Source organism: Berghia stephanieae, chromosome 1 (genome assembly GCF_034508935.2).
Source record: "Berghia stephanieae isolate SIO BIC M18660-M18661 chromosome 1, UCSD_Bste_1.3, whole genome shotgun sequence".
NCBI classification, from domain to species: domain Eukaryota; kingdom Metazoa; phylum Mollusca; class Gastropoda; order Nudibranchia; family Aeolidiidae; genus Berghia; species Berghia stephanieae.
Window position 1 is genome coordinate 35,108,060 of NC_088360.1, and position 14,859 is coordinate 35,122,918.

General features: G+C 34.5%; 1 protein-coding gene across 3 annotated transcripts in view; it reads left to right on the top strand.

Moving 5' to 3' along the window:
• LOC144972869 (uncharacterized) overlaps positions 1–4,227 on the top strand; it is a 58,029-nt gene extending 53,802 nt beyond the window's left edge. For all 3 annotated transcript variants that reach the window (XM_078914633.1, XM_078914640.1, XM_078914624.1), the window contains 2 exons: positions 410–509; positions 1,043–4,227. In XM_078914633.1, the coding sequence (XP_078770759.1) occupies positions 410–509; positions 1,043–1,206 (264 nt within the window). In that variant the 3' untranslated portion in view covers positions 1,207–4,227. The remainder of the gene's footprint in view (positions 1–409; positions 510–1,042) is intronic.
• Positions 4,228–14,859: the final 10,632 nt, after the last annotated feature.

Sequence of the window (14,859 nt, forward strand, 5' to 3'; positions counted from 1 at the left end):
CTTTTATATTATATATAAAATATGAATTTCAACTGATGTTTTTCTGGTTTTAGTTGGGGGTTTTCGGCTGTTTTTTGTTGTTGTTGTTTTGGGGGGTTTTTTTAGCTAAAGGGGTAATCACTTTACTAGCTTTTCATGTTGGATGATGTGGGTGGTTTATTTGTAAAGATACCTGTTAACGGATGTCACTACATCGTTTTTACTGGGTTGTGTCCAGCGACATCTGTCCCTTTTCTGGCTTGTGGCGTTGTGAGAAATGCGTAACTTGATTGTTACTGAAGAACGAGTTGCCATTTAACTCCATTGAGACATAATCTGCTATTCCATTGATGTGTTCGCCATAATGTACTGTTCCATTTGTATCATTTTAATCTAAGGAAGCCCTTTACGTCCTATTTTCTCATTTCAGAAACTGAATAGATCATCAAGGCAGTCTACAGAGGCCCCATGGTTTAAAAACTTTATGCAGTTTGCAGATGCCTTATATAGACAAGATGAAAAATATGAAGGTAAATGGAATGGTATATAACCTCCTCTCTCTCTCTCTCTCTCTCTCTCTCTCTCTCTCTCTCTCTCTCTCTCTCTCTCTCTCTCTCTCTCTGTCTGTCTCTCTCTCTCTCTCTCTCTCTCTCTCTCTCTCTCTCTCTATATATATATATATATATATATATATATATATATATATATATATATATATGTATATTAAACTTCCAGGGACTGAATGCACACCTTATGAAAATGACCATCTGATTTCAGTGATGGCATCCTTATATTTTAGTCTACATATTATGCTGATCGTCAATTAAAATCATCCACCCTCACTCTTTCACGTCCGGTAATCTTTAGAATCTGAATATACACTTTGCTAGGCACGAAAATACAACGCCACCTTATGATTCAATATGAAACTTATTCAATTTTTAGTCCTCCCGAAGGACTGGTTACATACACTTCCCAGGATTTTGGAATCGGAAAAGTAGAAGGTGTCACGACTTTTCTTCCCTGTTATACGGACGATAATATTTCTGTTTGTCTTTAACAGGAAGCCTCCCATACAGTGACGTGGCTGAGTGGACCAAGATGTACAACAACGCTTACAACCTGGACATCCCCAATGACGTCATCAGTTCCGCCCTCAGTCAGTCGACAAAGGGTGGTAAAGTTGATATCCACAAATACCTGACTTTACTGGGAAAACGATATTAGCTCACCATAATCTAATTACTGTGTGCTAGCTCATCTCATATCATAATAAATGCAACAATTATTAGTTAATATAAACCCTATGTTTGTACAAAGCCAAATGTAACTAACTATTTGATAATATTACAAATATTATTATTAAGTACCTTATTCAAAAATAGTATATTATATGATAAATGATGATTATTATTAACAATGCTTTAATATGTAAAAAATAATTTTCTTTGAAGGGATGTGGTTTCCTTGTGATAAAGCATTTTATATGCAAACCCGTTATGACTCTCCAGAACAAGGCCCAGAATCTAGTTTGTACATTCTCCTGTCGAATTATTTGCACTTAATACGGAGTTAAATTTTGCTTTTATTAAAAGTTTAAACTCTGTTTTGGTGTAAGAATGGGGATGATCTATATTACCTTTCGAGGACATTGGTCAAATTGCAAAATATGCTCAAAGTTACCCACATAGTAACAAGTATTCCGTTTTCGAAATATCTAACAGCACAATATGTCTGTCATTTTGTTCAGCTTGACTCATGGGTATGTTTACAACTTTCATTAACAAAGCAGAGTGTTTACATATAATACGAAATATTCAATCGTTGGACAGCAACAAATCATGTGATCGATGACCGGGTTGGACGGAAACATGAATATAGATCACTCCCATTATGACACATTAAACTTGTCCAGTCCGAGTTTGTTTTGGAGTAAGGGCCTTGTTTCTCAAAGAGCTAGAGGGAAATACCAAACTGTGATGATCCAATCTGTGATATAACAATTGTAAATATAAATTATCAAACCAAACTGGTACTGAGTGCCTAATTGTCAATTGACACTTTGCATTTTTTTTTAACCACCGGAAGTTTAAAGAGTTTTGATTTTGTTAATTCTTTTTATACAACCTCACACACATTTTAGAACATAGCAAGGTTTTAATAGCCGTTTGAAATCAACACTAACAGCCCAGTGAGTTGAGTTGTACAACGAACCAAGTCTACGGTTTATACCTGTCTTGTCTCCAAAAAAAAAAGGGGGGGGGGATTGAATTTGTTTTGTTTGTTTTATTTGTTTGTTTGTTTTGTTTTGTTTTGAGTGGGCAGAGAGTTCGTTATCATACTAATTTGCCACAAGAATTCCCCACTTCAAACAAAACTATTTCAAGGAATTTAACTCCAATCAGTCTATTACCAGGCCTAGAATTGATTTGACAAGTTGTGTCGTTTCGTCAAATTTCGATATTACACATCAATTCGGTCATAAAGGTAGGCAATAGATTTGTCTGGATCTCTAAATTGTGCAGGATCATCATTTTGTTGATGAGCTGCTATACCTACTATGCTTTTGGTGCAATATTACATAATATAAAACTGCGACAATTATGAAGGGTTAAAAAAAGAACAATGCATTAATTTGTCTTATGTTGCTTTGTAAGGCTTCAAATGGAGAGGAATGTTTCACTTTTGTAACACATTAGCCAAAATAGACTTCATACACCTGAGATCTAGACAGAAATGCCCTAGACTTTGTTTTGTTGTCTATCTGTGGTCGAGTCACTACTCAAAAACTAAGATATCTTTGTAAAAAAAAATTGTGGGATTATTTTACAGCGTTCACACTATTTATACGTTAATTGGTACCACATATGCTGCCAGATGTAGGATGCAAACTTTGCTGCTTGAAACTCGAAAAAGTAAATAACAATAATGGAATGGAATGGCAACTTCAAATTCAATTTGCAAATACTAGTGATGGGGACGTTTCGGGTGTCCCCTTTACCATCAAAACACGGTGAATGAGGCACTTTAAACGAATGTGAGATGATAGAATGTTGTTATCAGAATATTCCATCCCATTTTATCATTGCTATTTACTTCAGAAATCAATGAGAAGTCAAAGACAATAAATGTTACCTTTCGTGCGGCGCCAGACCTTTTAAAAATAAATCTTTATATAATTGTTGTTAAGAAAAGTGTATATCTTTTCATGCTGATGCACAAACACAACTCATACCCATATGTAGCAAATATTGTATTAAAACTTCGGAGGAGTATGTGTCTCAAAATAGAAAGATTTGAATAGACTTATAAAATACATTTTTTGTATATATGAAATGCGAAAAATTTACATTAAAATACTTTTGAATATAATGATTTGCCTATTCAAAGGATAGAATAACAGTGCATGATAATACTCTTTTATTTCACGATAGAGGGGTTACTTATTTTCTTTAAAAATATTTCCCTGATGTTTTCATTATCTCCAACAATAATGAATGATTTGACGTGTCACTTTTATTTTTTTATGCTCAGTCATAGACACACATGCCACAAAAAAATGATAATGTATATTTACATTCATTCATTATTTAGTCACTCACATTTTTATCATATTTATTTGTAATGTCTAAATATCATTCTCTCTTTTTTTTTAAGCACCTTCATAGTTGCATTGATTCATATGATCTTCAGACGCAATATCACATTTCATCTTAGCGTACGAGTTATAAACCGGCCATAACTTAGTCCAAACCGTCCATAACATAGTCCGTCCACGTTTTTACAAGGATTCCTATTACGTTGTGACATAAAAGCAGTTTTCTTTTGTTTTAAACCAGGTTTTGTAACTCTGGTAAGGCTGAAATCTCGTGATCCAAAAAGAGCGAGGGCATGTCACAAAAATTGTTTTAAAATGTGTAATTCGTTCTATTATTGAATATTATCTGGTTATCTTTTCTATAAGATGATATATTAAGATACCATTTCATAGGACAACGAGTATAGCAAAATAAAAGAAAAAAAAATGGAAAGAAAACGAATTCTAATCATAACTCACAACCATAACAGATGAAAGCATTTGTTATCAAAAGATTTTTTTTTCAAAGCTTCAATTCCACCACATTGCAGGAGATATCCACTGCACCGGGTATTCTATTTATTGATTGATTTTATTATTATTATTGTTATTATTATTATTATCATTATTATTATTATTATTATTATTATTATTATTATTATTATTATTATTATTATATTATTATTATTATTATTATTTATAATTCTTCTTATTATTATTATTATTATTGGCTTATTCTAAAACATTATATTTTAATTTCAAATTTATTCTAATGTCATTAAGATGAGTTTGTACAACATTTCATTTCTGATGTAAGATAATAAAAAAAGCTTTCCAAATGCTTGCATTTTCTATTTATTTCTAATAAATACTGTCCACTCAATAATAAATCTTCCATCTTTTTGATATACCTCATGCATCTGTAATGTGTCATTAAAAATAAATGTTTTGTGACCTCGTGACTTATAACATTACCAATGATTTAGAAAGATGATTAAATTACCACTAATGTACAACAATGATTTTAACGTCTTTTCACTTTGTTTTCAGGAAGATGTCCTTGATATTATAAAGCATTTAATGCCCAAAACAAATTGCGTGTCGGAATGTGCCGTCCTTGTATTCTTAATGATTGAATTGAGGTGACAATGTTAGTGATGATGATGCTGATGATGATGATGATGATGATGATGATGATGATGATGATGATGATGATGATGATGATGATGACGACACAACGACGGCGACGATAATGATAATGATGAGTGGTGTTGGTGGCTCTATTCGTTTTGTTTGGGTTTTTTTAAAGGTGTTTTACGCGCTCGCGACACGTTTATGCCATTTCAAAATGTATAAAAAGGAAGATTATTAGGAAAAAGAATATAGATCTGAAGTTAAAATCAAAGAAGAAGGGGTTAGACAAATGGGATTGGTTCAAATAGGAACAGAAGATTCCGCAAGCAGTCTATCAATGTGCCTGTTTTAATTTTGAAAAACCCCATCCAGACACAAGCAAAGGATCCCGCTATAAAGGATACTCTCAACTCCTTACAAAGTACCATATTATTCAAAACTAAAAAGTATAATTGTGCAAAGCAGAGAAACGATTTAAGAGGGGGTGGGGGAAGCAAATCTATCAGCCAATTTTTTTTTTTTTTTAAAGGAACAAAACATTTGACCCAACAAAGTAGTCCTGCCGGGACAAACAAACAAAAAAAAAAAAAAAAAAAGAATCCAGCAATCTCAATCCGGCTATGTGGTCTTCGGATCGGGAGGTCCAGGGTTCGAGATTCGAGACCCGTTCTGAACGGCGCATAGTTGAGTCCTTGGGAAATGTTCTTTAATCACATTATATCACTGTACTCGGGTGTGAAAGGAGTAACTGGTCGTTGACAACGTTGTCTCTGTCGAGGAAATAATTGCAATATCACCATCACCTAACAGGCATCATGTCTCGTCCTACATGTTAAGTGTTACTGTTGGCTAGGGACCCCTTGTAAAGCGCTTTGAGCACGTTTGGATAATATTTTTAGATGAGCTCAGACTGAAACTGTGCTCTCTGAATCCACATCTGTTCACCATTTGATCCCCTTCCCTTTGTCATACTTTTTCTTGTATGCTTTAATATAAATCTAGAATGTTTTGGCTATCCCATTTTTTTTTTCTCTTTATCGGCGCTGAAATTCAATTGACCTAAATGTGTCGCAAGCCCCATAAAACCCATTAAAACAGAATCATCTATCCAGTGCCGGCGTCAACGCGAGACTTAGTCTGAGATCACCTAAAAATCTTAACTAGACACAAACGCAGGTCCCCATTATCATTAAGAGGAGTACACTAGAATGTTTGCAAATCGTGGTATTCAAAATAAAAATAAAAGTTTAAAAAAGAGATAAGATTTACAAGAAAAGAAAAATACATCTCCCAAAACGAGAATTTGACTGTTTCCCTCCAAGTCAAGGACCCAGACAATTGCCAGGACGCGAGAATCAAGTTTGTTTTTAAGGGTTTTTACGGCGCTTGTGACACATTTTGGTCATTTCAGCGCCAAGAAAATGGAAGAAAATGGAATAGTCAAACAAAGTAATAAATTTACAATTGAAAGCACACAATTAAAAGTAAGACAAGGGGGAATTGTTTTCATAGGGAACATACAATCAGTGTACTTACTCTGAGATCACATTTGTGATATCGCCCAACACTGCTAAATATAGAATTGACAGTCGACCATGGACATCGTTGTAGTCTAGCAGACTACAGTCAATATCATGTGATTTGATTCATCATGGCAAAAGTAAATTAAAATACGAAAAGAAACAAAATATTATCTATACCGGAAGTATTGTTAATGAACGCTTTCTAGTCTCTTGATTAGTAGTGGACGTTGTAAGGACAGTGACTAATTCGGCTATCTTGTCTGTCATCTGCATTTTTTGCTAAATTGGGACCTTTAATTTGCCAAAATTTGCCCAAAAAAAACCCCCAAAATTTGCCAAGAAATTTGCCAAAAAGACCAAAATTTGCCAAAAAATTTGCTGAGGAGAACAAAGATTTTTTGACGAAACGATCCATGACTGAAGTTGGAAGTGTAAGTGACTCGATTTATTTGACTTGAGAAATGAAATGACTGTGAATAGCATTGTTACAAAGATTTTAAAGGATCATTGTCCGTAGAGAGTAGCTTCCCTTGGTTTGGGCCCAGGTAAAGCTGCAACATTTCTCAAGTTTCGCACTTTTTTTTCGTTATTTTGTTTTCACTTCTTTTTTTTTTTCCCAAAATTTGCCACGCGATTTGCCAATTTTCCCAAAATTTGCCACGATCTGCCAATTTTGTGAAATTTGCCAAAATTTGTGGATCGCCCTGATATTTGCGGCCGCAAAAAATGCAGATAACAGTCTTGTGCGGGTAATATCACGCTCATTAGTACACAATGGCAGGTAAGTTACCCGCCTTCAAACTTCCAACGCAAAAGATTTCCAAAGAGGAAATTAGCAATATATCCGGCATAGATAATATTTCGTTCTTTTTTCATATTTTAACTTACTTTTGTCATGATGAATCAAATCACCGATATCGACTGTTGACTACAAGGATGTCCATGGTCGACTTTCAATTCTAAATTTACGCCAATGAAAGTTTCATTGAAACTCAAATTGAACCTAAAACAAACAAACAATACAGAAAAAGTGTTCTGACGAATCACATTTTTTCAGTCAGTTACAATGCCAGTAGAATAACTGTTGTCTCCACTATACATTCTAATCATTTTTTATTTATTTTTGGGTTGTTCTTTGAAGCAAACCCTTCGATGAACTCCGTTCACTCCGCAACTCGCGAGCCGATTAGATTCACTCTTCTTTTTTTTAATCACAAAAATTGTGTACTTTCGATGATATGCACTTATGTTTTTGTTTTATAGGGGTTTTAGGGTGCTTGTAACTCATTAAGGTCATATCAGCGCCAGTAAAAAGGAAGAAAATAGGATAGCAAAAAAGTTCTATAATTCAATTAAAGCACCCAAGAAAAAGTAAGACAAAGGGGAACTTAGAACAAATAGGGATCAGATGTAGATTCCAAGAGCATACCACCAATGTAGTTTTAGATCACCTATAAGTCTCATCTGGACACAAGCACAAAATCCAACAAATAGGAATACACTCAAATGCCTACACTATACATTAAAAATAACAAATATAATAATACTAATACATAACAGAGAGATGATTTACAAGGAAAAATATATCATCTCCCAAAACAATATATATGCATTCGACTGTTTTCCTCCCAGCCAGGACTCCAACCAGGGCCAGGACAAAACCAAGTAACCACATTCCAAGACAAAGACAGAAGCATGTTGGAAAACAGAGATAAGGGGATAGAAGAAGACACAGTATGTACCTCCATGCCCGCTATGGGAGGTCAGGATCCCAACCCAGTGGTTCAAATATGAAACAGATTCCAAGAGCACATTATCAAAGTACATACTTAGTTTGAGATCACCTAAAAGTTTCACCCAGACACAAGGACAGGTCCCTACTAAGAGGAATAAACTCAAATGTTTACAAATCATATATCATATGTATACAAAACATAACACATTGCGTAACAGAGAGATGAATTACAAAGAAAAAAATATCATCTCCCAAAACTAACTATACATTTGACTGTTTCCCTCTCAGCCAGGTTATCCGCGCGGGCAGGGCCTGGACAAAACCAAGCAATCTCATTCCAAGACAAAGACAGAAAGCAAGTTGGAAAACAAATATAGGGGGATAGAAGACACAGTAAGTGCCACTATGTTTTTTTGTTTTTAAGGGTTTTACGGCGCTTGCAAAACATTAAGGTCATATCAGCACCAGTAAAAAGGAAGAAAATGGGATAGTAAAAAGTTCTAGAATTACAATTAAAGCATCCAAATAGGGAACAGATGTAGATTTCAAGAGCACACTATCGGTGTGCTTAGTTTGAGATCACCTAAATGTCTCATCTAGACACAAGCACAAAATTCAACAAAGAGGAACACAGTCAAATGCTTACATTATATTTTTTTTTTTTGTTTGTTTATTGCTTTAGGTCTCTTCCAACACAAATGAGGTTATATGAGAGACCGCTGAAACAAAAAAACAAGCAATCTAACAAAAATAGTACAAATGTAAATCAAAATCATAACCTAAAGATATAAGCTAAATTATAAATAACCAAGAACAAACAGGCAGAAGATTTACAGAAAAAAAAATATCCTCTGTCAAAAATACAATCACAAACCAAAGAAGCAGGATAGGCAGTAAAGAGAAGAAGAAACGACATCACTATCGGATCGTACACCCATGCGAACATCATAGGTATATGATTCAAGGGTGATGCTCCCATCCAACCACCCGCGCTTACATTATAAATTCAAAATAACAAATATAATAACACATAACAGAGAGATGACTTACAAGGAAAAAAAATACCATTTCCCAAAACAATAACTATGCATTTGACTGTTTCCCTCCCACTCCCAGTCAGGACTTCTGCCAGAGCCAGGACACAACCAAGTAATCTCATCCCAAGATAAAGACAGAAAGCATGTTGGAAAAAGATATAAGGGGATAGAAGACAGAGTATGTACCTCCCTGCCCACCATGGGAGGTCAGGAACACCACCCAGTATCTGCACTTATCTTATTATTTTCTTAAGCCAGTGTCAATAGCAACAGAACACTTTTTGCCTCTGTCATTCGTAACCGACGTATTTTCCCTCCAAATCGAAGCTCTCTCAATCTCACAATAGCTGTTATCTTGTAGACGCCATGATGTATCCTAGTAACTAGTCTCAGATTAAGCATGAAGTCCTGCCTCAGCAAATGACTAAAACTTGGCCAAACTTAGTCCGAAAGTGCCGTGATTTTAGTCTGAGACTTCCTTAGTCAGCTCACATGGAATCCGATTTTTTCAAGTCCTTGACTAAAGTCAGAGATAGTCAGGGACTAAGCGCTAGTCCGCGTTCATGAAAACGGCCCTAGAAAGCGTTCATCAAATCCTACTAGTGAATAACTAAATCTAGTCCGCGTTCATGAAAACGGCCCTAGAAAGCGTTCATGAAATCCTACTAGTGAATAACTAAATCTAGTCCGCGTTCATGATAACTGGCCTCTAAAAAAAGGGGAGCCGACTAAACTCTGACAAAAAAAAAAAAACGTTTTAAAAATGTTGGTAAGTTATTAGCAAGATCTATTATTAGTCGATCTATTAGTATTCGATACATATTTGAGGGAATATTTTTTAAATATATATTTTTTTTTTTTGGGGGGGGGGGGGGGATAAAAATTCAAGTCTGTGGCTTTTTTGTCGGGGGCATTGTTTGTTTGTTTGTTTTTTTTTTGTTTTTTTTTTTGTTTTTTGTTTTCCTAGAGTACGGTTGGTTCACTCATTCTGACTTAAGAAGGCTTGCTAGTTTATACATAATACATTGCTCTCCTACATCACACATGGAATAAAAGGAAAAGAAGAGATGAAATAAGGGGTTTTTAAATACATAGTTTAATGTCTCATCCACATACCATCACAAGATCCCACTAAGAGGAATACACTCAACTGCTTATATTATACCTTCGATATATCAAGTATAACAGTATATATAACAGTATATAACAGTATGAAACAGAGATGATTTACAAGGAAAAAAAATATCATCTCCCAAAACAATAACTATGCAACTTACTGTTTCCCTCCCAGCCAAGCACTACGGCCAGGGCCAGGGCAAACCAAGTCATATCATTCCAAGACAAAGACAGAAATCAAATTGGAAAACAGATATAAGGAGAAAGAAGACTCAATAAGTACCACCCTGCCCACTATGGGAGGCCAGGAACTTTGATTACTAGATCATGAAGCAAGACGTATTGCGACCTTAACAATCCAATTGGTTTGATTTGTTCACATTGAAATATTTACTACTTAACGACACTGATTTTAAAATATTGACTGTTTTTGCACTGAAAAGCATCTAAAAGTCGAAATCAGTTACCGCAAAAGCTTTTACTATAGCGCAAATAAGCACAATCCTATAACTAAGTTGTTTTCAAATGGGAAAAAATATTTTCATTTGGTCATGGCAATGTGTAATAACCAAGCAAAACGTAAATGCCATACAACAGACAATTTTAAAGAAAATAATTTCAAGGCTATATTGATTATGAAATGGACTATAGTAAGAGGAATACACTCAAATGTTTACAAAATATATTTAAAACAAAAATGATAACAATACACACAACAGAGAGATGATTAACATGTAAAAATATATCATCTCCCAAAACTAATACTATACATTTTGCTGTTTCCTTCTAAACTGTGGCCAATGCTAGGACAAAACCAAGTACATAATCTCATTCCAAGACAAAGGGAAAAATCAACAAGAAAGAAGAAATGCATATATACAGGGGTGAAGAAGAGTGATCTCCCTGCCCACCATGGGAGCCCTAAAAAATAATAAAACGCACATAACATTACGAATAACGAGGAAAAAGTCATCATGAATATAAATAATCTTTAAAATTCAATGTATAATATATTATATAATAATATTAACATTCAAACGTCATTTACATAATCAAAAACAACAGTACGAAAAAAAATATCCTTTATGAAAACTTGATCCCACTTCTTGCATAACATGAAAGAAAGAAAAAAAAGACATAAATATCTAAAATTTCATTATAACCCACTAACTAAAAGAAAGACGCGATTTAAAATTGAAAGAAAATGTAAGCTTTCCGAAAATCTGAATCAAATTGAACTACCAAATCACAACTGTTTATAAATGAATGTTGAAGAAACATCTGGAAAAAAGTCACCAATACTTTTTGTTGGTTTGGAGAAAATAATTATTCTGTAACATAATAATGAAATCGATGTCCATGGCAAAATGTGTCGATTCAAAAGTAAATACAAAATAAATAGAGAGAGAGAGAGAGAGAGAGAGAGAGAGAGAGAGAGAGAGAGAGAGAGAGAGAGAGAGAGAGAGAGAGAGAGAGAGAGAGAGAGAGAGAGAGAGAGTGTGTGTGTGTGTGTGTGTATGTGTGTGTGTGTTTGATAACATTTGAAAACTCATCACACATTTAGCCATATGTGTGTTTTTATTGTTTTTAAGGGTTTTACGGCACTTGCAAAACATTAAGGTCATATCAGCGCCAGTAAAAAGGAAGAAATTGTAATTAAAGCACCCAAGAAAAGGTAAGACAAAGGGGAATTGGTACAAATAAGAAACAGGTGTAGATTCCAAGAGCACACTGTCAAAGTACTTAGTTTGAGATCACTAAAAGTCTCATCCAGACATAAGCACAGGTCTCCACTAAGAGGAATACACTCAAATGTTTTACAAATCATATATAATAATATAAAGAAAACATAATTCAGTACATAACAGAGAGATGATTTACAAGGAAAATAATATCATCTCCCAAAACAAACTATACATTTGACTGTTTCCCTCCCAATCAGGGCATCTGGCCAGGACCAGGAAAAAAACAAGTAATCTCATTCCAGGACAAAGACAGAAAGCAAGTTGGAAAACAGATATAGGGGATAGAAGATGTAGTAAGTACTTCCCTGCCCACAATGGGAGGTCAGGAACCCCAATATTTAGCCATATAAAACAATTTAACCCTATTTCCATACTAAAATAGAAAGTCCTATTTCCTGATTTGGGGTCCATTTGGCCCCCATGACTTGCAAAGAGAAAAATACTAGAAAGTCCTATTTCCTGATTTGGGGTCCATTTGGCCCCCATGACTTGCACATAGTAAAATACTCGAAAGTCTTATTTATTTCTTATTTGAGGGCCATTTAACCCCCCATGATTTTACTACGGAAAAGTCTGTTAAAATCATATTTTTTCATTAAATGTATATAGGCAATATAAGTTTACATCATTTTGTTGTGACATTATGCATCTATTTATTTAGTGACATAGTCGTGTCAATATGATCCACAACTTACTAGTAGATGGCATCTACAATAATTGACTTGGTAATTTTGTTTCCTGTTTGCTGTCCAATATGATGAGCGCCAGTTTCAGTTACCTACTTTTTCATCAACTCTAATTAAGAAACATCCAAGTAAGTACTAACTCATTACTTTTTTTCCTTAGATGTGTGATGTATGAAGATTATTCTGACACCTATCCTATGTAACGAAAAATGAATTGATAGTATCGCTAATTTTATGATTGTAGTACCAGCTAGAATCGCCAAATATGAAATGCTGAAACAATAATGGATAAATGAAAGCGCTAATACTCAATATAATGTTTCTTCAAATACTTGCCTTACTTTCGCTTCTCGATTATCTTTTATTCTTGTGTGTACCCTACCTAACCACAGATTTGTTTGTAACTTCTTATGACAAGTGATTTATTTTCTTGTACCGTTATTCAATCTCTAGATGAACTAAATTAGCTTAAATGTCTACATTATGTTTCAGTCATATTGTATTGATATTATTGCTTTAGAATTTTTGAATCTGCTAACTAAATGATTTGTATGTTGCTGGGTGTTTTTTTTAAATTTTCAGCCATCTGTTGTGTGGTCTAAATTATGTTGCATTGGACCTAAACCATGACGAATGGAGAAAGTGTAATATCCTTGGTAGTTGGAATGCTCAGATATACATTGAGTTGCAGTCTGCTGGGGCAACCCCAGTGCATGAGGAAGGTATGTCACCTACTATTTATTTAAAACTGAATGGTACCTATTACATTTATCTGTGTAATGGTTGTTAGCTCGAAGTTAATAACAGGCATCATATGAAATCTAATATGTTTGCATTGTTGGCTAGTTACAATGGGATAATGTGTTTATTTTTTGTTTTTGTCGTGTGTTTTAGTTAGTTCTCTTCACTCCCATGATACCTTCTATGAAAAATATTATGCTGATCTCCGATGAGAATATGAGTTTCAATTCTGATTGTTAGAATGTCATTTCTCCAAACAGTAACAGCATTATCAAGTATGTTTCTATTGTATGAAATAGTAAAATAAATATTAAGTTGGTGTAAGATTAGCTTATCTTTAACCAGTGAATTGACAGAATATCAGCAATTAATAATGCAAGATAAAGATGACCTGTTGCAAATCGAGTTCCAGGTAATGGATGATTTTCCCCATGATGATAATGATGAAGGTATAAATTAATAATATTAACAACTCATACATTATTTGATTTATTGGATGCAAAGACTTCAGAGTAAAAGTCGTTTTTTTAAGATGAAAAATCGAACAGTTATACCTCTTTTATCTCACTTGTTGGATTTGACTTTCAGCATATCACAGCAAATCCATGAAGACAACGACAAGAACTCATTCCTTGAAACATTTGGGAAAATTACATTGTTTTGTAATCACATTACTCTGATACTTTCATATTTGATGTTTTCTTTTATTTCTACATGACAATAATTGTCAATTGGGGATTCCAGTAAAATAAAGTTTTCAAAATAATAATAATATACTCACATCCCCAAAATACTCTTCCTCCCCCCCCCCCCCCCCCCCCCCTCCTCCTCTCTCTCTCTCTCTCTCTCCTCTCTCTCTCTCTCTCTCTCTCTCTCTCTCCTCTCTCTCTCTCTCTCTCTCTCTCTCTCTTTCATCGCCATTTCCAGTTGTGGGTTCCTTCCCAATATAATTTTTTTCTTCTAATCCTTCAGACACTGGCGGTATTTCACCATTTCATTGGAATGGGAATGATACAAGCTCTTCAAATGAAAGCATCACTGATGAAGAAATGCCACTGATTCTGCTGCAGCCAGATCCAGAAATAGATGCCACCGATTCTGAACCTGAGGTAGATGAAGCTGAAGAAACAATAGAAGTCGGCAACTTCCAAAATACATTGTTTGTGGAGGAATGCACTGCTTGGAATAAGAACAAAATTCCACACATAGGAAGAATTCTATCAAAGTTCATAAATCCAAAAGAACCATGTCATGCATTCAAAGAAAATTGAAAAAGCCGGCCTCCTGAGTATTCTATTTTTTTCACTAAGAAAATGAAAAGTACTCTAGTGGTGATATGTACGAAGAAGGACAAGAACAAAATGTACAAGTGCAAGATGGGAGAATAAGATCAACAGCACAACAGGAAGAGGAAGAATGCGACAAGGGGAAGATCCATAAAATGTCCAAGGAAAAAATGATGTAAAATTCAGAAAGACTTGCAGCAGATGTGGAGAATTTACATGTTCACAGCGTAGCAGAATAATATGTACTTTTCTTGAAAATGAATATGTTCACATGCTTTGATCAGAAAAAATCATATTTCT